The sequence below is a fragment of the Nicotiana tabacum genome, chromosome 3 (assembly GCF_000715075.1).
Source record: "Nicotiana tabacum cultivar K326 chromosome 3, ASM71507v2, whole genome shotgun sequence".
Lineage (NCBI taxonomy): Eukaryota > Viridiplantae > Streptophyta > Magnoliopsida > Solanales > Solanaceae > Nicotiana > Nicotiana tabacum.
The window spans coordinates 137386388-137411992 of NC_134082.1; the positions used below are offsets into that span (position 1 = coordinate 137386388).

The 25605-nt window shown below is 36.3% G+C and overlaps 3 protein-coding genes and 1 long non-coding RNA gene across 4 annotated transcripts; 2 read left to right on the forward strand and 2 right to left on the reverse strand.

The window, feature by feature from the left end:
• Nucleotides 1-871: 871 nt before the first annotated feature.
• On the forward strand, nucleotides 872-3960 carry LOC107810225 (barley B recombinant-like protein D; the record flags this gene model as incomplete). The annotated part of the gene is given in 3 exon segments (NM_001325856.1): nucleotides 872-1028; nucleotides 2547-2604; nucleotides 3035-3960. Coding segments are annotated over 2 exon segments (906 nt in total). The 3' UTR covers nucleotides 3935-3960.
• Nucleotides 3961-4765: 805 nt separating this feature from the next.
• Nucleotides 4766-12276, forward strand: LOC107810227 (uncharacterized). The gene is made up of 6 exons (XM_016634984.2): nucleotides 4766-5038; nucleotides 5129-5212; nucleotides 5312-5396; nucleotides 10407-10495; nucleotides 11553-11664; nucleotides 11878-12276. The coding sequence occupies exons 1-6, from the start codon at nucleotides 5003-5005 to the stop codon at nucleotides 12087-12089; spliced, it is 618 nt and encodes a 205-aa protein (XP_016490470.1). The 5' UTR covers nucleotides 4766-5002; the 3' UTR covers nucleotides 12090-12276.
• Nucleotides 12277-14732: 2456 nt separating this feature from the next.
• On the reverse strand, nucleotides 14733-16106 carry LOC107810228 (GDP-mannose 4,6 dehydratase 1-like). The gene has a single exon (XM_016634985.2). It carries the CDS (start codon nucleotides 16007-16009, stop codon nucleotides 14924-14926), a length of 1086 nt encoding a protein of 361 aa, XP_016490471.1. The 5' UTR covers nucleotides 16010-16106; the 3' UTR covers nucleotides 14733-14923.
• Nucleotides 16107-18591: 2485 nt separating this feature from the next.
• On the reverse strand, nucleotides 18592-22277 carry LOC107810223 (uncharacterized). The gene is made up of 2 exons (XR_001653585.2): nucleotides 20064-22277; nucleotides 18592-18850 (listed from the first exon to the last, which is right to left on the reverse strand). It is a non-coding gene; the product is annotated as an uncharacterized LOC107810223 (long non-coding RNA).
• Between the last annotated feature and the right edge of the window lie 3328 nt (nucleotides 22278-25605).

A 25605-nucleotide genomic window follows, 5' to 3' on the forward strand; every position in this document is an offset into this window, starting at 1 on the left:
ACAAAATTAGGGTGGATTTTAATTGGATCAGGTGTAAAAACTTGGGGGTGGTCCTTTTGTTACTAAGCTGGCACGTGTCCCTCTATTAGAATTAAGGATAATTTTAACCAAAAGTATAACGGTAGGAGTTTAAATACACTGATAGTGAAACTAAGAATAAATTTAAATTATTTTGGATAGTAGAAGGATATATTTAATCCTTTCAAAAATATTTTTTTTATCTTAAACTCTGTAACTAGTATAGATTGATATAAATTGGAAGGAAGAGTCATCGGATATACAACTCAAATCGACTATATTGAAAGCAACTTTATTGTTGCTCAAGTAAGACATTATCTAAATATATAGTAATACGTGAATCCAATGAATCTAAATAATGTTTTCAGTCAACTGATCCCCATGAAAACAATTATATCATTTAAACGAGTACTTTCATTTTATCAAGAGGCAAAGCATAATAAAAGGGACAAATGAGAATAACTTGTGGTCAAGAGCCAGTTAATTGATCTTAAAATGAAAAAAGAAGTAAAAACATCCACATTAGAATTTCAGTAGTCAAGACTCAAGAGCCAGTCACTTGATCTTAAAAATGAAAAAGAAGTAACAAGGGTATACTGAATATTTTAATATAGTTAAGTGGGTCAACTGCCGCAAACAATTTACTTTAAGGACCATTCCGTAATTCACGTATAAATCTTGGGATTGACGCAGCTCAAATTCGAACATGATTGTTCATGCCTGGTACCTGATCCGGGTTGTTGCAGGCCAGCAACGAGTCAATCCCCAAACGACGCAGTTTAGTCGTCCTGTAATGACAAACGGCGGCGTTTAAATCTCAATTTTGAGATTGGATAGTGCATAAGCATCTTCTTCTGAATCTATCAGCTGAACAAAAAAAAATTTTTAAAAAAAAAGAACAAAGAGGAAAAGATAAAAAGACAACAGAAAGAGGGCTTTTGGCATCGAATCTCAGCTCTGCATCGGTTGTAATCAATATTCTCGCTCAGCTCCTCTCCCCTCTCCCTCTGGTAAGCTTAGTTCCAATGATGTTTCCTATTTCATGTTTCTATTGTTTGATCTGTTCAATTTCCTACTATTTCGCTAATTCAAACTGCATTTTGGTGGTTTCTAATTCTTGTTTGCTCCGACTAGTAAAATCTAGCTTCTGATCTAATTTGTGTATCTCACATTTGATATGAGTTGCTCTAGCTTGTTCTACATCAATGCATCGTTAAAATTTCACTTAGAAAGTCAGTTCTTCTTCTAAAATGTTGATTTAAGAGGCGAAGAGGTGTGGTTGACCTCAAGGATTAGGTTGTTTGAACAGTAAAGGGGCGGTCTTTATTGGTTTCATTAGATTTACACGTTGTACCTATAGAAATACAATGAAGTTTCTTGGTTGACTTGGCGAAATTTATTCTCTTGCTATGTTGCTTCCACTGCTTGTTGAACCTAAGTGTTTGCTTAGCCTTGCTCACATATCATAGAGCCTAGACTTTGCTTTGTTATAGTATTCAGATATTTAGGCTCAGACTTCAGGAGAATCACTTAATAAATGAAAATGGAACACATGCAATTAAAACAGAATTGATAGAACGGAGGAATGATACGAGAGGTACTATGCAATAAAAAGATACTTAACTAAGTAAAAGACAAGTTCGATAGAACATTGGTGAGACAACAATGTTAGATGAAAGTGAATATTAGGCATCGAAGGCTAAAATATCTAGAACATGAGTGTCACAACATGCAAGATGGATGTGTAATTATGAAAGAAAATAGACTAGCTTTGGGTTGGGGAAACCTATGTTTGCTTCCTTGGTTTCTTTGCATAATATTCAATCAACTATGTCTCAATCTCAAATTAGTAGGGCTTGAATATATCAATATTCTATATCCGTTTCGTTCTACTCAAGTCTATTTCGTTTTGATAATAGATGATTTTCCTTTTCAAGACAAATTAGAAATTATCTAAATTTCAACACTTAGCCGTACACCAATAACTAACTTAAATCTCAACTATTTTTTCTGGATCTTTTGTTTTCATTTCGTTCTATCCCTAGCTAAATCGCCTATAGAGTTGGGAATTAATCCCCACGGGATATAAGATGAAGTATGCTGCACCCAAGGGTGTGGCCTAATGGTCAAGACTAGGTGGACAAAATTATTTGGTACCTGTTGCTGGTTGGAGGTAGCAGGTATCCCGTGGAATTAGTCAAAGTACGCGCAAACTGTTGTGTGATATATCACAGTTATAAAAAAATGCCTTAATGGTTTTCTAGTTTCTATCAAGTCATAGATGGTAAAAGAAAGAACTGCTTTTTATGTGGAAACCTGTGTTCGCTTTCCTTATTTCTTGGCATAAGGGGGGACTTAATCATGAGTAATGTTAGATAGAACAGATGGAGATGAGATAAAGTTCCCGTCTCTAGGAAAGCTTGAAATCAATAATATTGGGTTTGTGACTGATGTGTCGCATTCATTTGTCTACAACTTTGGTTGCTTTGAGATTATTATATAAGGTATTTTCTCTTATATTTCTGCAGAAAGGCCACATTCAAGATGGGTTTCTAGCATTTGCCTTTTCTCCTGAATGATATGATGGTATGATGCCATACTATTATATTTGGATTTTGCATTTTTCTGTATCAGGTGAATGTTTGGTAATGTTGACTTGTTTTCATAAGAAACAGAAAAAAATTGCAAGTACCTTTTTTGAGAAGGTTTAAATATTTCTGAGAAGGAATCTGCAAGTACCTTTATTTAAGGAACTTTAAATATATATCTTACAATTGCAGCAACTATCAGTAATTGATTTAGAAATCTTTTAGACTTCACTTACCACTGCGAATTAATGAGACCTGACTGAACCTATTCTAGATTAACAAACCAAAGAGAAAACTGGTAGAACCTACTTATGTACCATAATGCTGTCACTTAGCTGGCAACTAAAATAATTTTCATGAACAGGCTACTGTATTAAACTATAATGATCTGATTATGTATATGCTTAATGATTCTTTCTTTAATAAAGGACCACAATAACTTTACTATAAAGACTTACATGGCCATCATGGCCGAGAGGGATGCTGCCATCCGTGAACGGAATATGGCACTAGAGGAGAGAAAAAGGGCTTTTGCAGAGCGAGACATGGCAATGCTTCAGAGGGATGCAGCTCTTGCAGAGCGTAATGCTGCGATACAAGAAAGAGATGATGCCATTGCTGCTCTTCGATTAGGGGAGAGCTCTATAAATGACAACAATGTGGTTCCAGATTCACCAGGAAATGACACTGAAACTGGTGCAAAGCACATTTATAACCAACAACAAATGCATAAAACCATAGCTGAAGCAGCTCATGGTTCAACGGAAGATCCCACAGCCGGCTACTTGAAAGGCACGGATACTTCTGAAGCAAAGAATCCTAAAAAGGTCAGGCGACCTAAAGAGAGCAGACACAATAAGCAAGCCAAGATACCAAGGCAGGGTAAAATTGGCGCAGAAAGTTTGAATATGCAGGTCATTTCTACATCATCAGATGATTGGGTAAATCTGCAAGAGTTGGATAGTGATAAGGAGGGAGATATGCAGCTCACATCATGGAAAGATAACTTGGGTTTGAACCAAATCAATTTTGATGAGTCTGCCATGCCAGTGCCAGTTTGCTCCTGTACTGGGACTCCACAGCCATGCTACAAATGGGGTCATGGTGGGTGGCAATCAGCCTGCTGCACAACTACCATATCTATGTACCCGTTACCTCAAATATCAAACAAACGCTATTCCCGGGTGGGTGGCAGAAAGATGAGTGGTGGTGCCTTCAGTAAATTGCTTAATCGTCTTGCTGGTCAAGGTTATGACCTCTCTGTTCCACTTGACCTGAAGGATCATTGGGCTAAACATGGTACAAACCGCTACAGCACATTAAAATAGCTTCTGTATGCACGTTGGATTGGGACCTCAAAACTTGTAGAAGGCATTGTTGGGGAAGTGTGTTGTGGATGAAAGAACTTGTACTTTAAAACTGTGCAGGATATATACAGCTAATAGCTATTCATTCACATTTTTTAGCTCTGTCTCTGTCTCAGAGTTCCAATTCATCTTATCAGAACGGCCACATATCATGTAATTTGCTTTTATCAAAATATATTCAAATGAATATGGTGATTTGGGTGACAAATAGCTTTGCCTAGACAGCGAATATGGCGAACAAATGGCTAAGACGTGTGCAAGCCGGTGTATTTTTAGCATTTTGCCCGTATCGAACACGCTCTTCTGCTTGTTTAGTCGTTCTCTATGAATCTTTTCTACGTATTGACTCACCTGGAAAATGATCTTCCACGTCAAATAGAATTTGCTTGTGGTATAGTGTTAGCAGTAGTACATGAAATTAAATGGCACCATTTTTATTGATAGAGGAAACAAATACAAAATAATGACCTGACAGAAGTGTGTGCCAATTCTTTGCTCGCAGCTAATATAGGCCTATTATCTATAACCATAACAAACCTCAGTAACGCGTCAGTTAATCTCTAAATTCACAATACTCCTATTTCTTTGGCGACAAACTTTTATTTTTCATTTGTGTAATCTTTGAAAATAAAACTTGTCTCTTAGTATATCTTTCTTGTATTGACTCTTGTGTGGATTGAATAATTTGCATTTCTTCACATTAAATAAAGAAAGAAAAATTTGCATATAGTGCTTGTACGAAAATAATTAAAAATTGATTCTTTAGGGAAAAAAGAAAAGAGAAAGAAAAACAGATCGATAACAGCATGTGGCATCACCAACAAGAGTGGCTATATTGAGTATTTTGACCCATCTCAGGCTCATTTATGAACGGCCTTTCGGCATACACCTGCTTCCGAGAAAAAGACAGACGACAGGGGAAGCTTTGGCCGTTAAAAATTTCAGTTTTTCTGTTCGTCCGACGGAAAGATTTCACTCGAACTCTAGGTGTTGTTAATCGCTGCTCAACATAGGTGCTGTACCCTATCAATGGGTGCATCGGAATCAATTCTCTCCAGCTCACAAGTACTTTTTCAACTTCAATAAATTCTATGAATCTCAGTTCAAATTGTTCGCTTTTTTCCTTGTTTAATTTTAATTTTCTCGTGAGTGCAGAGGCCAATCGATGAGATCACTACAGTTTCCGAGCGTGTAGAAGGCGTTGATCCTATTTTGGAGAGGCTAAAATCTCTCAAAATTGTAAGCTCTCTTTCGCTAACTTCAGAATATTTGTTTTGCTAGCTATTAAGCCATCACTTACTGTGTGAATTTATCTAAATTCGTTGCGTCTATGAGTAGGCTGCTCCAATACTGAAATCGCTGCCGGCTGAGAGTAGCCTGACTGACATTCTGGTGAGAAAACCATCGTCCTCTTCGAATAAAGGTATTTGACCTGTGCCTGCTAATATTTGAAACATTGTGATGCAAGCGGACTATGGTGGTGTTACTCCAACATTAAAAGTACTTTAGAGTTCCTCAAATGAACAACAAATCAAGAGAATATATCAAGCTTTAATAAAAGGAAGAAAAAAAGGAAGTAGAGAGAGTCAGTTAAATTTCGTCCTACAAATATTACATTAGGCATAGAGCCACACTGATTGATTCGTTTTCACCCTTGTAACGTCTCCAAGATTATGGCCTATCGCTCTCTTCCAGAGTTTCATTTTAATGACACAACAGTTCCACATCTTTGAATATCTCCCTCCATTGTCATATACCAGAACAAGCTACTCTTTGTTTAATATAACATTGAGTAACTTGGTTGGCCATACACCAACTTCTTCAAGGCATTTACAAAACTATGTTGTGATACCATTTGGACCACATGCCTTTTATCCTCAGATTTTTCATGTCTTCCTTTTCTCTAGTATACCTAATTTATGAGTGTAGTCAAGGTTTCAATTTGTCCCAAATGTAAGGTATCCTCATAATTTGTCTTAGGCAATTGATCGAAATAACATTCTCATCTCTCTTTTTGTTCTCACTATCTCTTGTCAAAACTTGCTGAAAATTGTCTTTAATACACATAATTTGGTTCAAGTTTTACCCCTCCTCTCTTGATCGTGCTAGCTTATATTGTGCTTTCTCTTCCCGTGTCCATTATGTTTGGCATGAGTTCTCATTTCTCTACTATGATTCTTTTGGTTAGGGTGTTAAGCTTTTAGACACACCTAGATGTTTATGTGCTACTTTCTTAAGTCACTTGTGATTTCCCTACTTGATATCAACTTTGAAGAGTTGGATTAATATCAATGTTGTTGTATATTGGATGTTGAAATGTTTGTTTCTTATTTAAGTTTGATTATTCTAGTACCAAATATCATATATGTATGGTGTTATTTAGTTTTCTGTAAAGTTTGCCCTTCACTTCTCGCTTTTCGCTTAGAACCCCCGGGACCTTTTCGCCTTTTGCGGTTTTCGCTCTTTAAACACATCAAGATACTATGCAGTTTAATTCTTGATTATACTTGGGGGTTAAGCATGAGAGCGGCAGGTTTGACCTTGCTGATGAAGTGGTTAATCACCAAATGTCTTTGGGCACCCATGACGACAACTTAAGTCACAGATTTTCTGTATATAACGTCATCAAATGAAGGGTGTTTGTAAAATTAGCAGACACAGAGCTGTCTTTGAGTTAAAATAGAGAACAACATCTCCTAGAACGAGGTTGATAGTAGACGATTTATTGCCACTTTGTCTTGCTTGCTTCTCTTGTGTATATGATTTTCCCAATACTGCCCATATTAAGTTGGTAATCAGGCTTAGATTCTCCTATATTCAATTTGTTATCAAATTCAGATTTTCCATCATTCCTATACTCCATTTGGTTCTATTGGCTGAAGTATTTTTTGTCAAATTCAGATTTTCCATCATTCCTATACTCCATTTGGTTCTATTGGCTGAAGCCTCATCTCTGGCAGTGTCCACAGATTTGCTGCTCCAGTTTATGATCCCTATTATTTTCATTATTGGAATCTCTGCAGATTTTGGAGATCCTGAATGAGATCATATATACATGTCTTTTCATCGAACTAGCTCCCTTTTGATGAGTCTAATCGCCTTTAAGCAAATCTGAATGACTAAACTTGTTTGTAGTATCTAAAGCTACAAAACTAATCAATTTACTTTTGTTATCTAAGTAATCACACCCACAAGGGTGGGTATGTCTAACTTATCAAAAGAAAAGGGAATGGTCTTCACCTAAAGAGATACCAAAGAAGCTTAAAATAACAACCACAACAACAACAACAACCCAGTAGAATCCCACTAGTGGGGTCTGGGGAGGGTAGAGTGTACGCAGACTTACCCCTACCCCGGAGGAGTAAAGATGTTGTTTCTGGGGGACCCTCGGCTCAGAGACAATAGATCCGTAACAACAACAGAAACCAGAAAAATAATATTAGCACCGTAAGAGACAACAAATAAATGGATGGGCAATAATAATAATAATTAAAAAAAAAGTGTGAAACACAACAAAAACCGCTAGCAGTCCATGACAAAACACTATCAGACTAGCTGGTACAACGAGGAAAAACGCTCGACTACGCCCTAACCTACAACCTTAATGCTCGACCTCCACACCTTTCTATCAAGGGCCATGTGTCGAAAATCTGAATCCGCGCCATGTCCTTCCTGATCACCTCGCCCAAATACTTCTTAGGTCGCCCTCTACCTCTTCTCCAACCTGCCAAAGCCAACCGTTCACACCCACGTGCCCGAACCATCTAACCTCGCTTCTCGCATCTTGTCGTCCATGGGAACCACGCCCACCCTCTCCCGAATATCTTCATTCCTAATCTTATCTAGCCTAATGTGCCCGCACATCCATCTCAACATCCTCATTTCTGCTACTTTCATCTTTTGGATATGTGAATTCTTGACTGGCCAAACTCAGCCCCATACAACATGGACGATCTAACCACCACTCTATATAACTTACCTTTAAGTTTTGGTGGCACATTCTTGTCACATAGGACTCCAGACGCTAACCTCCCCACCCCGCGCCACCCCGATACGATGCGTGACATCCCCGTCGATCTCCCCACCTCCCTGGATAATTGACCCTAGGTACTTGAAACTCTCTCTCGTAGGGATGACTTGTGAGTCAAGCCTCACTTCCACGTCCGCTTCCCCCGACACATTGTTGAACTTACACTCCAAATATTCCGTCTTGGTCCTACTCAACTTGAAACCTTTAGACTCCAGGGCCTGCCTCCATACCTCCAGTCTCTCATTAACGTCGCCTCGCGTTTTATCAGTCAGAACTATATTATCAGCGAGCAACATGCACCATGACACCCCCCCTCCCCGAATATGATGTGTCAGTCGTCCATCGCCAGGGCATGGGCAAATAAGAACGGGCTGAGCGCAGATCCTTGGTGTAACCCCATAACCACCGGAAAAGGCTCTGAGTCATCTCCCACAATCCTAACCCGAGTCTTAGCTATATCATACATATCCTTTATCGCCCTGATATAAGCGACCGACACACCTTTCACCTCCAGGCATCTCCAAAGAACATCCCTCGGGACCTTGTCATACGCCTTCTCTAGGTCAATAAATACCATGTGCAAATTCCTCTTCCTATCTCTGTTCTGTACTGTTCTACCAACCTCCTGATAAGGTGGATAGCTTCCGTAGTAGAACGACCCGGCATGAACCCGAACTAATTTTCTGATACAGACACCGCCTTTCCTACCCTACCTTCAACCACCCTCTCCCAAACTTTCATGGTATGACTTAGTAACTTGATACCCCTATAGTTGTTATAATTCTGGATATCACCTTTGTTCTTGTACAGCGGAATCATCGTACTCCACCTCCACTCATCTGACATCCTCTTCGTCTTGAAAATAACATTAAACAGCCCAGTCAGCCACTCCAAGCCTGCTCTACCCACATACCTCCAAAATTCTACTGAAATCTCGTCTGGTCCTGTCGTTTTGCCCCGACTCATCTTACGCATCGCTCCCACGACCTCCTCAACCTTAATACGCCTACATTAACTAAAGTATTGGTGACCCTCGGAGTGCCCCAATTCCCCTAACCAGTGTTGTGAAAAGCGCTCGCTTCAGCGCTTTAAGCGTGAAGCAAGCGCTGAAGCGAAGCGAGGCGGCCACTGTGTCGCTTCAGTAGGATGAAGCGTAACAGGTAGGTCGTTGAAGCGTCCGCTTTTGCCAAAAAAGCGAGAAGCGACGAAAGCGCTCGCTTCTCGCTTTTAAGTCACTGAAAAATAAAAAAGCTCAGTCTTTTTTACAAAATCAGCGAGCAGCAGAGCAAGCAACGACTAGGGTTTCAGTTTTCAGCACTCTTCTTCTTAAAGTTCAAGCCAAGGTATGTTTTCTTCCTCCTTCTTTTCATTTCAGTGCTAAAAATAGTAGTGAAATGCTACCAAAATTTTTTTCCCTTCAGTTCTTCTTTTTCTCATTCCCTTCTTCTTCTTTTTATTTTTGTTTCAGTCCTTAAAATTGCAGCGAAATGCTGCCAATTTTTTTTTTCTTCGGTGCATCTTTCGTTCTTAGTCTAGCTGCCAACTTTTTAGTATTAGCAGTTACAAGTGTTGTATGTAGTTACATGTGTAACGTGTTGTCTATGTAATATTTATTTTAGTATTTTTTTTAATTCCGGTTCACTTCAAAAAAGTGAGCGCTTCACTTCTCGCTTCACGCTTTAAGCGAAAAGGGGTTTGTCGCTTTTCCTCGCTTCACGCTCTTCACAACACTGCCCCTAACACGATGTTTCCGTCCCCCTCTTTATTCAGAAGTTTATGAAAGTACGACTATCATCTTTGCTTAATCTGGGTCTCTTACATGACCTTTATCATCTTTGATGCACCTCACTTGATCCAGGTCACGAGCCTTCTTCTCTCTCGCTTTGGCCAGCCGAAATAACTTTTTGTCTCCACCTTTGCCCCCCAGTTTCTCATACAGCCGACCAAACACAGCAGTCTTAGCCTCCGTGACCGCTAATTTCGCCTTCCTCCTAGCTTCCTTATATCTTTCTCTGTTCGCTCTCCTCTGCTCCTCGTCGATGCTCTCCACTAGCTTAAGGTATGCCGCTTTCTTTGCTTCCTATTTACCCTGGACCACGTCATTCCACCACCAATCACCTCGGTGCCCGCCAGAGTAACCCTTCCAGACCCCTAACACCTCTCTAGCCGCCTCCCTTATACAGTCCGATGTCGCTGTCCACATAACGCTATCCCCACCACTCTTCCAGGCTCCCATAGCCGTCAACCGCCCTCCATCACAGCAGTGGTAGCATTTGACCAGCACTTTCTTCAATCCCTGTTGCACTATAATTTTTTATTTTCAACAATTGTCATCAGGAATAATTAGAAGTTTTCTCTTATCCTGCTGGTGAAATATTGATGTTCCTTTCTTTGTTCTTGTAGGCTGTGTAGATCCAAAAATTCTACTTGAGCTCTTCTCTGTATATCGCCAGTGGCAAGAGGAGAAGGCCCAGAAGATCTGTAAAAGACAGGTTTGCTCAGTTATTATCATGTGTAACGGTCACTCAACGCTTCAGTAGCCATTCACCGTTTCCTTAAAAAAAGTGGATCTAGAACAGGTCTACGAAATGCACCTTTGTGTCAGTTTGAGTTAGACTATGTAATTACACAACAAAATCTATTCTTAGTGCAATTTCCAGTCTCAAAACATGGTCGTTTTTTGGGCCATCAAAATTAAGGTGGGGGGGGGGGGGATAGAAGTTATCACTTATCAGTATCCTTTTGAGTCAAAGCTGTGGTCTGAACTTTGTATGGTGCTCTTGCAAGTAAATTAAGGTCAGGTAACTACTGTTAGCCGAGGCTGGTGATGAGGTGGAAGGTGGATTATCACCCCAATAGTCATCATGTTCGCCATAGAAGTTGCATGGATGCTCAGAATTGTTAAACAGTTACTGATCCTATCATCCTAATTGTATTTACTTTGTAGAAGTGGGTGATTAGATTGATTTGGGTTCTCTGGAACTTGATTCTAGAACTAACAAGTAAAGGAGCAGCTGCCTCAAAATCTTGTCTATCTGATTACTTGATATTCCTCAACTTTTCGGGCATATAAATTCCCAAAGTTGGTCATTAAAATTAAAAGCCCTCTAGGTCCGTGATAGACTATCCTTTTAAATCAACAAGTGCACATCATCAACTCTGAGATTTTAAAAGGTGGGTAAAGATAGTGCAAAGTTTTATGTTTGATCACAGCTACATTATTATTTGTTCCATTGTACCTTGGTTGAGAATTGTCTTGCCACCTCCCGTAGTATCGCTTGTGTTACACAGATGGTATACCATTTGCAAAGTGCTTCCTTTGAAGAGAATCAAAAGTTATAGTCAATTTGGAGGTGGCTTTTTGACACTAGGATTTCGAAGCTCTTTTCATTACATTAAGTCCTATGTTCAAGGTGTTAACCTACATATGCTAGCATGTGAAGCTCTTCATCATGTGTTCGAGCTTTTGTTGTTTGTTGTAGTTCTTCTTCAAGTGAATAGAAGAGCTAGGATATATTTTTTAAGTAGATTCTTTGGATATTGCTGCAGGAAGAAATAGAGAACAAGATAGAAGTTGCAGATGCGTTGGCTGTTAAGCTGCTTCAACGTTTCAATTACTCTGTTTCTGCAATGAAAACCACCTCACAGCATCTATCAGAAGGTATTTTCTTTGAATTGGGTCTATCAGAAGGTATTATGATTAACAATCTCGGAGAGTAGAAGAAAGTAGAAATGCCCAAGGGAATCACTAGGGTTACTATAGTGTGGGGATCTAGAATAAAGTTAAATGGTTGTCCATATGATAATCTGATTCCAGATATTTAATCTAGCAAGGGAATGCTGTTTTTTAACTCAATGTTTGAATTGCATGCAGTACATGGTTTGCAGGTTGAACTTGGGGAGTTAAAAGGGAGGTTGACGGAGGTAATCAGTAATTGTGATGCATTGTGCAAGAGGATTGCTGCAGAAGGACCTGAATCACTTCGATCGTCTATCAAACCACTTACAGCAGCTTCCTCTGATACAGGAAGCAATTGCAGTAGCATACATACTACTCTGCAAGCTGAAGCAGATGAAAGGCAATAGTGCGAAGGCTGGGTTGGAGCTTATAAAATGTCTCTATCCCTGGTGTACATAACTTGTTTAAGCATCATGACCCACAATTGTATCTTTTGTCCAACTGACTGGTAGTTCAAGCACACTCAGGAAATTAATTGCACAGGAAACATAGTCAGGGAATTTAATTGCATTGGAAGCACGTGGATCTACAGTCTACTTCTCAACTGGTATTGACTGTTCATTAATTCGCACTTGAAATATTAAGATTAATTGCCTTGATGCTTTATTTATTTATTTTCCTTTTATTATGACAAATCTCTTCCTATGGACACTCAGGAGCTGTGTGAATTTGAGAATTTAATTGGACGGTGAAAGACGTTTAAATAGAATAGTATGCTGATTCTAGTTTTTCCTTGTAAATAAATTGCGGAGCTTATCAGGCAGGTAATATTGAATGCTAAAATAAGGCTACATTGTAGTAAACATTCGATGAAATAAACATGAAAATTTTAGAATTAAGGGCAGGAGGGTAGAACATAGTTTTACTTCACCTAATATGAAGAAGTTTCTTTAGACAAAAAAGATGTACTACATACTACCAAATGTACTCGTCTTGTACCAATATTCTTTATGGATTTGACTTGGTATTTTCAGATTCTAACTAGGAAAAAAGGCTAGATTTATCCCTCTACTTTAGTAAATTATTCATGTTTGTCCCTAGTTTTACTATCCATCCAAATACGTCCCTATTGTTAAGAGAGTAGACAAAATCGTCCCTAACCCTAACAGAAATCCAACGTGGCATCGGGACCCTTCTCTTTGACTGCCAACTAGGCACATTAAAAAAACCCAAATTCAAAAGACCTATTATCTGACCTGATTAGCCAAAACCCTTGTTACTATGGAAACCAATAGCACAAAAAAAAAATAGATTTTTTTAACCCAAAAATACTAGGAACCCCAAAAGGGCCTAGAGGCCAATCTTCCTCCTCAAGAATACTAGATGATTTGGTGTATCATCTGGGTATTTGCTCAGGCATTGAAGTTGTTGAGGAAGCTTCACATTGATGGAAAATCATTTGCTTTAGGATTGTGATGGTAGTTGGAGGTCGTTTTGGGTGGGGTGGAAGAAGAAACGGGTTTTAAGAGGGAAATGTGTTCGATCGGGTAATGGGTATGAGTTTTTTAATTTGCCTAGTTAGCAGTCAAAGAGAAGGAGGGATCTCTCTTAGGGTTAGGGACAATTTTGTCTACTTTCTTAACGGTAAGGACATATTTGAACTGATAGTAGAACTAGGGACAAATGTGGATAATTTATTATAGTAAAGGGACAAATATGGCATTTTTCCTTTCTAACTAAATCAATTGAAATGTGTCCCCTACAAAGGTAGCAGCGCGGAATTGACCTTACACATTGTATTTCGCGTAATGTAGTGCGTAGTGACTTGTAGCTTTAGTAGAGTCAATAAATTATTGCAGTCAGGAAATTAGTTGCAAGTTTGCAACTGAAGTCCACAGCAGGGGTGTTTTGGATCGATTTTTTCCTAAAAAAAAACCAAATCAAGTAAATTGGTTTTTTAAATATTAGAACCAAATCAAACCAATTAAGTCGGTTTTTTCTTGATTCGGTTTATGTCGGTTTTTCGGTTTTTTCGGTTATTTGTTGGTTTTTTCTTAAATATAAGACATACACTACCAAACATACATTTCGGCGACCACATTTTTAACGTGACACTATCAAATCAATTGCCCCTTGAGAAATATATTATTTACCAAGATATATTGATGATAATTGAATCAAATAGTGATGAATAATTTAAGGACTCAATTAAAAATAGTATTGTTTTTTAACATGAAATAGATTCTTACACTTAACAAAAGAAAACTACCAATTAAACTAGAATGTAAAGGTAAAGAACTGTACTAAATGTGCAAACGATTAATATTTACTATAAAAATTTTAAAACTTTGTATAAAAGTATACATATATATAGGTGTAATATTAAATTTAAAATAGCTACTCCTATATTTGGTTTGATTCGTTTTTTTTAATTAAAAACAAATCCAAACCAAATTTGATCGGTTTTTAAATTTCAAAACCAAAACCAAACCAAACCAAAAAGTATCGGTTTGATTTGGTTCGGGTTTTCGGATTTTTATGAACACCCCTACTCGTGGGCTTGTATTAACTCTTCGTTTATTGGCACTCGATACATCTTTAGCTTTAACATAGCAAGGGAATACATTGCACATGAATCAGAATCAGGAAGCAATTGCATTTGAAGCACGTTAAATTCAAATTATGTTGGCACTTGACAAGGAGGAAACAACCATCTTGTTTCGTCTTTTTAATTTTTTTCCCACTTGATTATGAGGAATCGCTGATGTATAACAACATTCGGTGGAGAAGTGCTTGAAAGAGATAAAAGAATACAAATTAAGCTACAACCGTTCTAAAAATTTAATAAAAAGTAGAAGAACTCATGCAAATTTATTAAATATTTAACAAAAGTGAAAAAATAAAAAAGCTAGAAAGATGTCCTCTAAGATTGTGTGAAAGAACCAAAACAACAACATTTTCAAGCACCAAAAATTAGTACATAAATCCGCCACTTTCCTTTCCGGAGTGGCCAAAAAAGAACAAAAAGAGAAGTGGCGAAAAGGCGGAGCTGCTCAAGATATTCTGTCTCTCTTGTTATTATTATAGGAGTAAGTAAAAATAACAAATACTCCACTAATGATAAAATGAAAATAGAACAAATAATTATCTCATCACACCAAAATAAACTACTATTTCTTAACAACACAATATATTTAAAGAAATCTAATACTACAATATAGAACCGATCGACAATAGGTGATCAAGGTTGCTGTTGGGCATCAATATAGCCAGCATCAACAAGAACTTTCTCTCTTTTAGCCAACTCTACATCTTCATCCACCATCATCTTCACCAATTTCTCAAATCCCACTTTCGGTTTCCAACCCAACACTTTCTTGGCTTTACTCGCATCTCCCTTCAAATTATCAACTTCTGAAGGCCTAAAATACCTTTTGTCAACCTCCACGTGTTCTTTCCAATTCAACCCAACGTACCCAAATGCCACTTCCAAAAACTCCTCCACAGTATGGGACTCTTCTGTCGCCACAACATAATCATCTGCCTTCTCTTGCTGCAGCATCATCCACATTGCTTCTACGTAGTCTCCAGCAAAACCCCAGTCCCTCGACGCTTGTAAATTTCCTAAAAACACCTTGCTTTGTAACCCGATTTTAATTCTTCCTACGGCCCGAGTAATCTTCCTCGTCACGAAATTCTCACCTCGACGTGGCGACTCGTGATTGAATAAAATCCCGTTGCACGCGAATATCCCGTACGCTTCGCGGTAATTCACTGTGTACCAATGCGCAGCGCATTTGGAAACGGCATAAGGAGATCTCGGGTGAAACGGAGTAGATTCGGATTGTGGAGGCGCTGTAGATCCGAACATCTCAGATGACCCGGCTTGGTAATATTTCAAGTGGGACCTACCAGTGGCGGAGATGTGGGACCTAACGGCTTCTAGAAGGCGGAGGGCGCCGGTGGCTACCACATCAGCAGTGTAATCAGGGATCTCAAAAGACACGGCAACGTGGGACTGAGCGGCGAGGTTGTAGATCTCGTCGGGGAGGATAATGTCGAGCCAACGGCGAAGAGAACTAGCGTCCGAGAGATCAGCGTAGTGGAGCTTCATTCGGGCTTTGTAGGTGTTATGCGGGTCGATGTAAATGTGATTAATGCGTTGGGTATTGAAGCTGGAAGATCTACGAATAAGGCCATGAACTTCGTAGTTTTTGTTAATGAGAAATTCAGTGAGGTAAGAACCGTCTTGGCCTGTGATACCAGTGATCAGTGCAATTTTGCGAGGTGGTGGTGCAATGGCGGTGCTGCCATTTTCAGCTGCCATAATGGGGAGATTTGTTTGATTGTAACCAGGCAAATGAAATTCCAAATATCGCACTATATATAATGCGTAATAATTAGCTGTGGTCTTAAGTTGTGACCAAGATAAGATACACGTATTAGAAAAATGAGGAAAGTTTTAAATATAATTTGAGAATTAACTTCTCTCTAGAAAAGGTGGTTGAATGAAGACTAGAAAATATTAGAGTACGTAAAGATGGCGTCATAGTTTTGAATGAAATTAAGAAGTTTTTTATTTCATGTTAATACCGTCAAAAGAACAATTTTTATCTTATGGATCCAATTATTTATTTTCTTTTTCTGAATAATGAAGTTATTAGAATGACCTTGCTCCCAACTTGTTTTTTTCTTTCTAGCTTGTTCTCTCTGGTTCCTTTTCAGGAATTCTCACCGAAAGAGAAAATATTCACATATTTGACCGACTAAAATACATATGGTTAATTGAACCTATTAAAAACAAGAAGAATTAATTATTCACTAAGGATCTTATGGGTAATTGAACAATTTGTATCGATTTCAAAGTCGGTTAACATTTCATTGAGCCGTCTCAGGTCATAATTAATTCTTAATAATACTAATTTGGTAGAAACAAATTATAATTTTACATATTATGCCCTTGGGTTGATTGGCATATAGTTCTATTGACATGAACCATTACCAAGCTAGAAAAAGCAAAATATCTTTAGGCATGCATTAAATAAGAAATACTTAAGTGTTTAGATATTGTTTTCCTATTTTCATGAGTTGAGGAAAAACCTTTATGTGTTTAAAAAGTCTTTTAACAATCATTTAGCATAAATGTTGGTTGAATAATTGAATTACACCTTTTCTCTAAATATCCTTTTAATTTTAAGAATTGATTAATTACAAGGTTAGTAAAAAAGTTGTAAAGCATGAGGTAAACATGTAAAAATTGCACGGTTGGTCGCCCTCATTTAACCTATACCCATTTTTTTTTAAAGTTTTAATTTGTATCCACTTTTTAAACAACTTCAGCCCACTTTCTCCTTATCCGCCCTCAATCCGATAGGCCACTCCTTCCTATTTTTCACTCCATTGTTTATAGACAATGGAAAGTCATTTTAACGATATGGGTTTACTTTTTTGGAATTGCGTATACCCCTTTGTTCGAAGATAGGATTCTTGGTTTTAAGAATCCTGAAATTATATTGATCGTATTTCTAAGATCTGCTGAAACTTTAGGAACGAAGGTCAGAAATTTTTGACAACTGACTATTTGCTTGATTAAGTTGCATTATGAATGTTCTGCATAACTTGTTTCTACACTGTTTGAAAACAAAGCTGTAGATTTCTACTAGTTTCTGATAAATAGTTGTAGTGAAGTTTGTTAAATAGCTGTTGCTTTCAAAGTTCTTCTTTGAAGGTTGAAGTTCGAATCATATGGAAAGACAGTTAAAATTTCAACTCTAAGAAAGCTGAAGTTCGCCAGTTACAAACAAAAACTTTCGCCAGTTACAAAACAAAAACTTCAGCTCTAGAGCTGAAATTCGCCAGTTAAAAACAAAAGCTTCAACCTCGTATTCTGAAGTTACGCGAAAAAGTGGGTATGCTTGCAATTTTTTTTGCAAAGCGGGCACAAATTAAAACATGACCCAAAAAGCGAGTATAAATGCAAATCCCCCGGTAAACATCTAAATGAATAAAAAGAAAGTAGCATGCTAATTCACAGCAATCTTCCTTTAATTATGATTGTGAATAATGTTCATGTTAGTAAAGCATTAAAGGAAATGAAGTATTCATAGAATCTCAGAGCCACATGCATCTGCCTTACATCTCTCATTCCAAATTCCATTTTGAAAGAATCGTTAGGTGAATGCACATAACAAGACAGAGGGAAGATCCAAGATTATATATAGAGTTGGAAAGAATAAAACAACAAGAAGGTAGCTACGATACACTTTCATTTCCCTATATGATAATCCATTAGCGAAAAGGATTAAGAGCCAAATTACTATAAACAAGCAGGGGCGGATGCACGTTATCAAAGCGGTGTCACATGACATTAAATATATATATATTAATACTACGAGGAAATGGAAAAGTAGGAACAAATGAAATTCACTACAAGAAATCGACATGACAAGTCGCCACTAACCATTTAGTAGCGTTAATATGTTGCTCCAAGTAAAACCGTTACTGAATGTTACTTGTGACGACTCTTGAATGTCGCCACAAAAATATACATTTTGTGGCGACCTAACTCACTACAACAAGTAAAGAAAACATGCAACCACAAAGTAGATTTGGGGGTAGGTCGCCGCTGATGATGGACTTTAGCAGCGACAATAGTCGCCACAAAAGGGATCATACCATTAGTAGCCGTTCAGATCGCCACAATAAGATTATGTTTAGTAGCAATATTGGTCGCCACAAATACTAATTTTTAGTGACAAAATTGGTCGCCCCTAAAACCTATTTTTCCAACTGATTCTACTTCTTAAAAATTATTAAGCTGCAACAATATTTTAAACTAATATTACACAAATTTATTAGAGCAATTCATTAATATTAAAAAGACAATTAAAAGTTCTATCAAACAAAATGATCAAGGAACAATTTATTAAAAATTCATAATAAATAGGAATTCTATACATATGAAATGCCAAAAAAAAAAAAAAGCCAACACAATTCAAATGTCTTCGAGCTCGTCCTTGGCTAGTTTCATTTCCTTTTGAAGAATATGACCTTAGAATGCAGCCACAAACTTTCATAAGAAGATAATATTGGCTGCCCACCAAGTGTGGCTCCTTTTGTACAGTTTCATAGGAAGGCTCATTATTATCTTCAGCGTATTTGTTACTACCTACAAAAGAAATTCAGGGTGATTTGTTAGAAATTTAGATACCATGAAATGAAATGATGTAATCATGCCAATGCGTTTTTAAATATTACGATAATAATGATGACTAAAATTATCTTCTTTCATGTGTAAGTGCTAAATATTAAAACTAATCAACACATATTAACAACAGATGGAAAATATAAGGAAGTAAAACTTTCTCTACTGATTATTTATTAATCGTATTCTCTATAAAAGAACAAACTTCCTAAATACCATATCATACTGCACATTGATGGAAGTATAGTTTGAAAATATTAAGATTTGAAATAATTCCTGAGTTAATGGTATAAACATGAGTCATGTTTCATATTTCCAGATTGTCCTAATTTTCACTATGTTCTCTCTCTGTTTCTCATAAAAGGTGCTCTTCCAACTATAATTTACTAATTTTAAAATGAAACTACTAGATGGTGAACAACAAAGTGAACTCCCACATGCTAAAAGGTGAACAGACATTCAGGCAACGTGCAGATTCTTTGTTCATTTTCAGAAACAAGTGTTAAAAATTGACTACATAAATGAGCTACCAAGGAGTCGTGAGTCGTGACTAAGCCTAGTTGCAAAGTGTAAGTATCACTAAGTGGTCTTCTTACTAAAAAGACCACTAAGTCACTAAGTCGTGACTTTGGTGTCTCACTGATCACACAAAGTCAGAAGCTGTGGAAGGGAAAATGCATGGCCAACAATCTGGAACAAGAAGTGATAACTGACTAGGCATACACATCACATAACCAGTCAATAGATGCAGTGTAATTCCTCTGGTACTACTTATGAGGCCTACAACTGTGACTCTATAAATAGCATTATGTGATCCATAATGTTCCCGCAATTAGCACTTCTGATCAAGTGATACAATTGCTCATTTCTAATTGGTTTCTAAACGAGAAGATCCTCAGGTATTAAAAGGTTTAACAACGACAAACTTAATCCGGGAAACTTGCAAGTGTCTTAAATCACTTCTTACACATATGCCTATGGCTTCATTGCATCATTCTAGTCTTCTAAGAAACTTAATTTAACCACAGAGAATCAAAAGGTGCGGGTATCCTGATATACGGAAGCTGCTAGAGATGGAGGCTAAGATGAGCATGGAAAGATCTCTAATAGCCCAACTGTATGCCAAATGCAAAGAGGCAAAAGCTGTAACATTACTTGATTCATGATCGCACTTTACCTTTGAAGAAACAATTCTTCGATCATAGGAAAAGCATGTCTTGTGTAATGACATAAGATAAGTGCCAACACTCTTGATGTTATCAATTATGAGATACGTGCTTCAATGTTAAAAAGGAGAGGCAGCACCAAACAACCAAATTGTTTTAATTTGTGATGTGGCATTGAAGCTGGCATATGGAAGCATCCCACCTAAGGAAGAGGAATCACGCATATCCTTCAACAGATCAGGTGGAATCTGATACATTGACTGAAAGAAGTCGTGGCTGAAAGAAAAACTTACATATGATTCGGACATTGAAAAGTATGAATATTTAACAGCCTTAAAATACAAGGAGCCAAAACAATATTTACAACGAAGAAGCTATGCACACAGCAAGATAGACACAGAGATGCAACTTCAAAGATACAACCAGAGAACCTCTAATATACTCAAATTTATGAAGGCCACCATCTTCACAAGTAAGATGATCCGTCATCCAACCCAGTTTACTGATACCATGGAAATTCAAGCACGAGGTTGGTTCACATTTATTCTGTCAGTAACTGGAAGGTCCCTGAGAAGAGAAAAAAAAGAGCCCCTAAAGAAAGCACAGGATGTGAGCAGGATATCAGTATCAAAAGTGATGAGATACCCGGTGATTTCTATAAAGGAGTGGAAATCCAAAATCGAAACCATATTACTAACTGGAAAAGTGCAAGTGAAATACATATTGATATATGAAACACTTCAACATTGAGTAGGTACTAGAGCCACAAAGCCGCTTAGAACGGTAAAAGGAAAGACAACAGGGTGGAGACAATCCTCTAGCTCGAACTAATAATTTTTACTCGTTTATAAAATCAAAAGTACACCAAGATGAGCAGCTCACAGGATTGGACTAAAAGAAAAGCTAAACCAATCAGATAAGTTTATTGCATGTCATATAGGACAGTGTTCTTTTGATAGATAAGTAAGAAAATCAACATGCCACACAGACAGTAGTATGACATCCTTTCATAGATTTAAACAAATGATTATCGAAAAAGAATTGGAGTCTTGCACAGGTGTATGGAAAGTGTCGCATGAAGGTATCTCGAGGATACTGAAATGAGTGGTGCATTCTCTAGCCTGATATTTGCTGCCCTTACAGCTACAATCTTCTTCAATTTCGAGTTGTACTGCTAAATATATACAATATGTTCTGCATTGTTTGTCTCGCCACATTAATTTAAGGATATAAATAATGTTCTGCATTATGTCCTGTCTTCGTCTTACCCATATAGATTACACTCTATTCAAAGAGGAAAACAGAACGGAGTACTTCAATTTTTCATATTGCTTCTACTCTTTCTTCCTCCCAAAACCAATCAAAGAACCAAATACCAAGAAAAAAGATACAAGGTCAAAAAGAAAAACACAAGCATGTGTACAGCGAGAGCGGAAGAGAAGCAAAATCAAGAATTGAAATAAACAAAAGAAAAGCAGAACAAAGAATTGATAGAAATAAAAATGTAAGGAGACAACTAATTAGATGTAGTAACAATACATACACAATTAAGTGGCTAAATAAAATTCATCATTAAAAGCAGAACATAAATGATAACCATGAGAACAAGGACTAGTTTTGACTTAACCTCAACAAAGGAAATTTTCTCAAATTGAAGAAAAGTGGCACTGGTCGCGGCCGGCCACCTGTTCTATAAGCAGCAATGAACAGAGCCAAAAACATCAAGGGCAACAAAGCGATAGTTGTTTAGAGAGCCAAAAAGTTTGACAAAATGCAGAAACGGTGTAATAACGAAACCCTAAGTTAGAAAGGAGTGACTTCAGCTTACCTCGATGCAACAATATCTGCGAGAATCAACGAAACCCTAGAAATAAAGTCAGCAAGAACTGAAATTGTCGGAATTTGTTTATTTTGTTGCTTCGGTAGCACAGATTTGGAATTGACGGGAAATGTGAGTGATGTGCAAGAGAAAAGTCAAATTGACCCAAAAAGAAACTGAATCAAACCAACACAAAAGAAATGATTGTACCTTAATGTTACTCAAACTTCAACTTTTGGGATATGGACCTCCTTTAAATCTCCTCCTCTTTTTATAAATGAGATGGGTTTTCTTCTTGGCTGAGAGGACATTGTGTCTCTGATGGTAAAACAATGCGAGTTAAACTCTTTTAGATAAAGAAGACGAAATATGAAGGGCCCAGAGGGAACTGGGAGTTTGACGGGGAATTTTGGGTCTTTAACTTCAAGGGGGAACCATTGGTTTCTTTATGTTTTGATTTTTTTTTTTTTTTTCGGATTATCTAAATTGGAACTAAAAATGAATTTTTATGAACTAACTGTTATACAATATATGAAATTATTTCAAGTACTTAGTTAAATAACTCTACTATTATCAAACCTTTTCAATATATGAGTATTTATATTTAAAAGTGTATAAATATATAAAATTATTTTAAGTACTTATTTAGCAATATTAAGGGACAAAAAATACATGAACTTATTTCAACTAATAGTAAAATTTATATATAAATAAAAATAACGGAAAAAGGTTCAAAATGCCCCTAAAGTATTGAAAAAGGTTTAAAAATACCATTCATCCACCTATTGGGCTAAAAATACTCCTTCATTCACCTTTTTGGTTCACTTATACCCTTTGACCGTTAGGTCAATTCTGAATTAAAAATATTTATTATTCTTTTTGTAAAACTTTAAAAAAATATTTTACAAAATATGTTTGTTTTTTTAAAACTAATGCATCAGTAGTCCACTAATTTAGTAAAGTCTTCTTCTTATTTCAGTTTTTACAAAAAACAATTCAGTTTTTATTAAAAAAAAAATTCTTTTTTTCCAGTGTTTTAAAGCATTTTTTGTAAAAACTGGAAAAAAATGTAAAAACACGAAAAAAAATTATTTTTAATAAAATATTTTCTTTTGTTAAAAGCTGAAAAAATATTTTCATTTTTGAAAAATATTTTTTTTCAGTTTTTTTTAAAAAATGAAAATATTTTTTTTAAACAAAACTGAAAAACAAAAATAAATGAAATGCTTTAAAAAACTGCAAAATATTTTTTTTTTCAAAAATGAAAATATTTTATTAAAAACATTTTTTTCTGTTTTTACAAAAAATTTCAGTTTTTACAAAAGAAATGCTTTAAAAAACTAAAAAAAATTTAAAAAAATATTTTTTTGTAAAAACTAAAAAAATAAAAAATAAGAAGACTTTACTAAATTAGTGGACTATTGATGCATTAGTTTAAAAAAACAAAAATATTTTGTTTAAAATTTATTTTTACAAAGAATAATAATTATTTTTAATTTAGCATTGACCTAACGGTCAAAGGGCATAAGTGAACAAAAAAAGTGGATGGAGAGGTATTTTTAGCCCAATAGGTGAATGAAGGGTATTTTAAAACCTTTTCCATATAGTTTAGGGGCATTTTGAACCTTTTTCCATAAAAATAATAATCAATATCAAAATAAAATAATTAGTGGCGACATAATAAGGTGCCACAAAAACTCCACTTTTAGGAACGACAATGTCGCCACAACAATGTCTTTAGCAGCGACAATACATTTCCAGCCATATTTTATTGTAAAAAACTAGTACATTTCTGTAGCGACCTACATATAGTCGCCACTATATATGCTATTTTCTGTAGAGACTGCAAGAGTCGTCGCTAAAAATATCACTTTTGAGTCGCCACAAAAATCTTACTTTTTGTGGCAACTATATGTGTCGCCGCAAAAAGTCGTCACAAAAAATTATATTTCTTGTAGTGAAACCTCTTGACATTGTCTCTTCGTTATGATTTTGTTCCAAGAGGTTATAGATCAAACCTCAACGAGCACATTGAGAGCCTCTGTAGTTAAAAATTGTGATGAAGTAGAATTAAACTCAAGACCTTTTCTAACTTAAAACTCAACAAACCCAGCAAACTAGTGCCATTTTTTGTCTAGAAGTAGGATAATTAAAATTAATATTTTTTTTCTTCTACAAATTTTGATACCACTTATAAAAATATCGCGTACGCTGCTGTAAACAATAACAACATACCCAGTATTATCCCACAATATGGGGTATGAGGAAGGTAGTGTGTACACAGACCTTTGGGGTATGGGGAAGGTAGTGTGTACACAGACCTTACCTCTACCTTGCGAGGATAGAGAGGTTGTTTCCAATAGACCCTCAACTCAGGAAAGCATAAGCTCACATTAATGAAAATATAGACAAAGCCCAAAAGCCATATAAAAAGCAGAATAAAGAGAACAAGATAGTAAGGTGATCACAATGAAAGAAAATAACCGTTAATAAAAATCTACTACCAACAAAAAGCGAGACTACGCTGGTATAGTTAATGGAAACAAGTTAATATAAAACTACTCCTCATGCTCTGAGAAGATCTAACCTTGCTTAATGGGATAGTTAATGGAAACCCATGACCTCAAATTGAATTTGCGAATACGTTGCTTAGCGGCTGGCTCTGTTTTAAAAGGTAGAGTTGGGACTCGTCCGAGGCTCGCCCTAGGACGGAGCACTTGTAAAAGGCCCCTGGGTTTAGGTGCAGGGCTTAGTTCCGTGAGACTTATACTTTGGTCGTAGGGGCTTATGCCTCAGACGCGCCCAACGCCTAGCGTACTAGGCTTGCCTAATAGAATTTTATGCAATTGTGTGTAACTAACCTTGTAAATCCTCAAATTTTCTTAATAAATCATTAACTATTCAAAATTACTTTTTTCTTAATCATAAATCATTAAGTTGAGAGTATTTTATATCATGATTAAAATAAAATTTATTGCATGTTATCCACTAATACTACTATGATAGTAAATTTTAAATAAATTTTTTGTTTAAAAGTATTTATTTATTAACTTTTGTTATGTCTTTGTTTTATTAGTTCATAATTTTTTATAATTATTTCTCAAATATTATTTTTTCATGTTTACGAGTTACAATACTTATTAATTTAATAGCTCAGTATTAGCTAGTAACTATTTACAAATAATTATTTATCATGATATTGTATGGTGAATTATGTGTCACTTCATTACTTGTTGAAATTTAAAAATAAGTGATGCTAGAGAATCATATTTAAATTGTGAATTATATTTTATATAAATTCTCTTTCAAATAGAAAACATATTAAATAAAAGGAGGATTTAAAAAAATATCAAATTATAATATCGAAATTCTTTCAAGATTCATTACTCCTTAAGAGATACATATAAGATTTCTCATCGAATAAATTACTTTTGATGCTTGAGTTGTAACGGCGCTGCAGCTAATTTGCATACTATGATATATATCGTACTTTTTGTATTATTCATAGTTGGATTATAATTTTATAAATATTTTAAATAGATTATATTATAATTTTGTGATTTTAGTGTCAGTTTATACTTATTTTATACTATAAAATTCTTGAAATTAATAAAATTTAACAATCAGTTGGACTTACGCCCCATGTCTCAGAGCTTACACCTCGCCTCGTTAGAGGTAAAACGCTTCGCCTCACACCCCGCCTTTTAAAACATTGCTTAGCGGTGTTAAGGGTG

What these genes read in the sequence shown, in the direction of transcription:
- LOC107810227 (XM_016634984.2), top strand. Translation starts at nt 5,003, where the DNA reads ATGGGTGCATCGGAATCAATTCTCTCCAGCTCACAA. An exon ending in GGCTAAAATCTCTCAAAATT is followed by an intron (nt 5,213 to 5,311) that starts GTAAGCTCTCTT and finishes GTCTATGAGTAG; the next exon opens with GCTGCTCCAATACTGAAATC. An exon ending in ATCGTCCTCTTCGAATAAAG is followed by an intron (nt 5,397 to 10,406) that starts GTATTTGACCTG and finishes TTGTTCTTGTAG; the next exon opens with GCTGTGTAGATCCAAAAATT.
- LOC107810228 (XM_016634985.2), bottom strand. Translation starts at nt 16,009, where the DNA reads ATGGCAGCTGAAAATGGCAGCACCGCCATTGCACCACCACCTCGCAAA.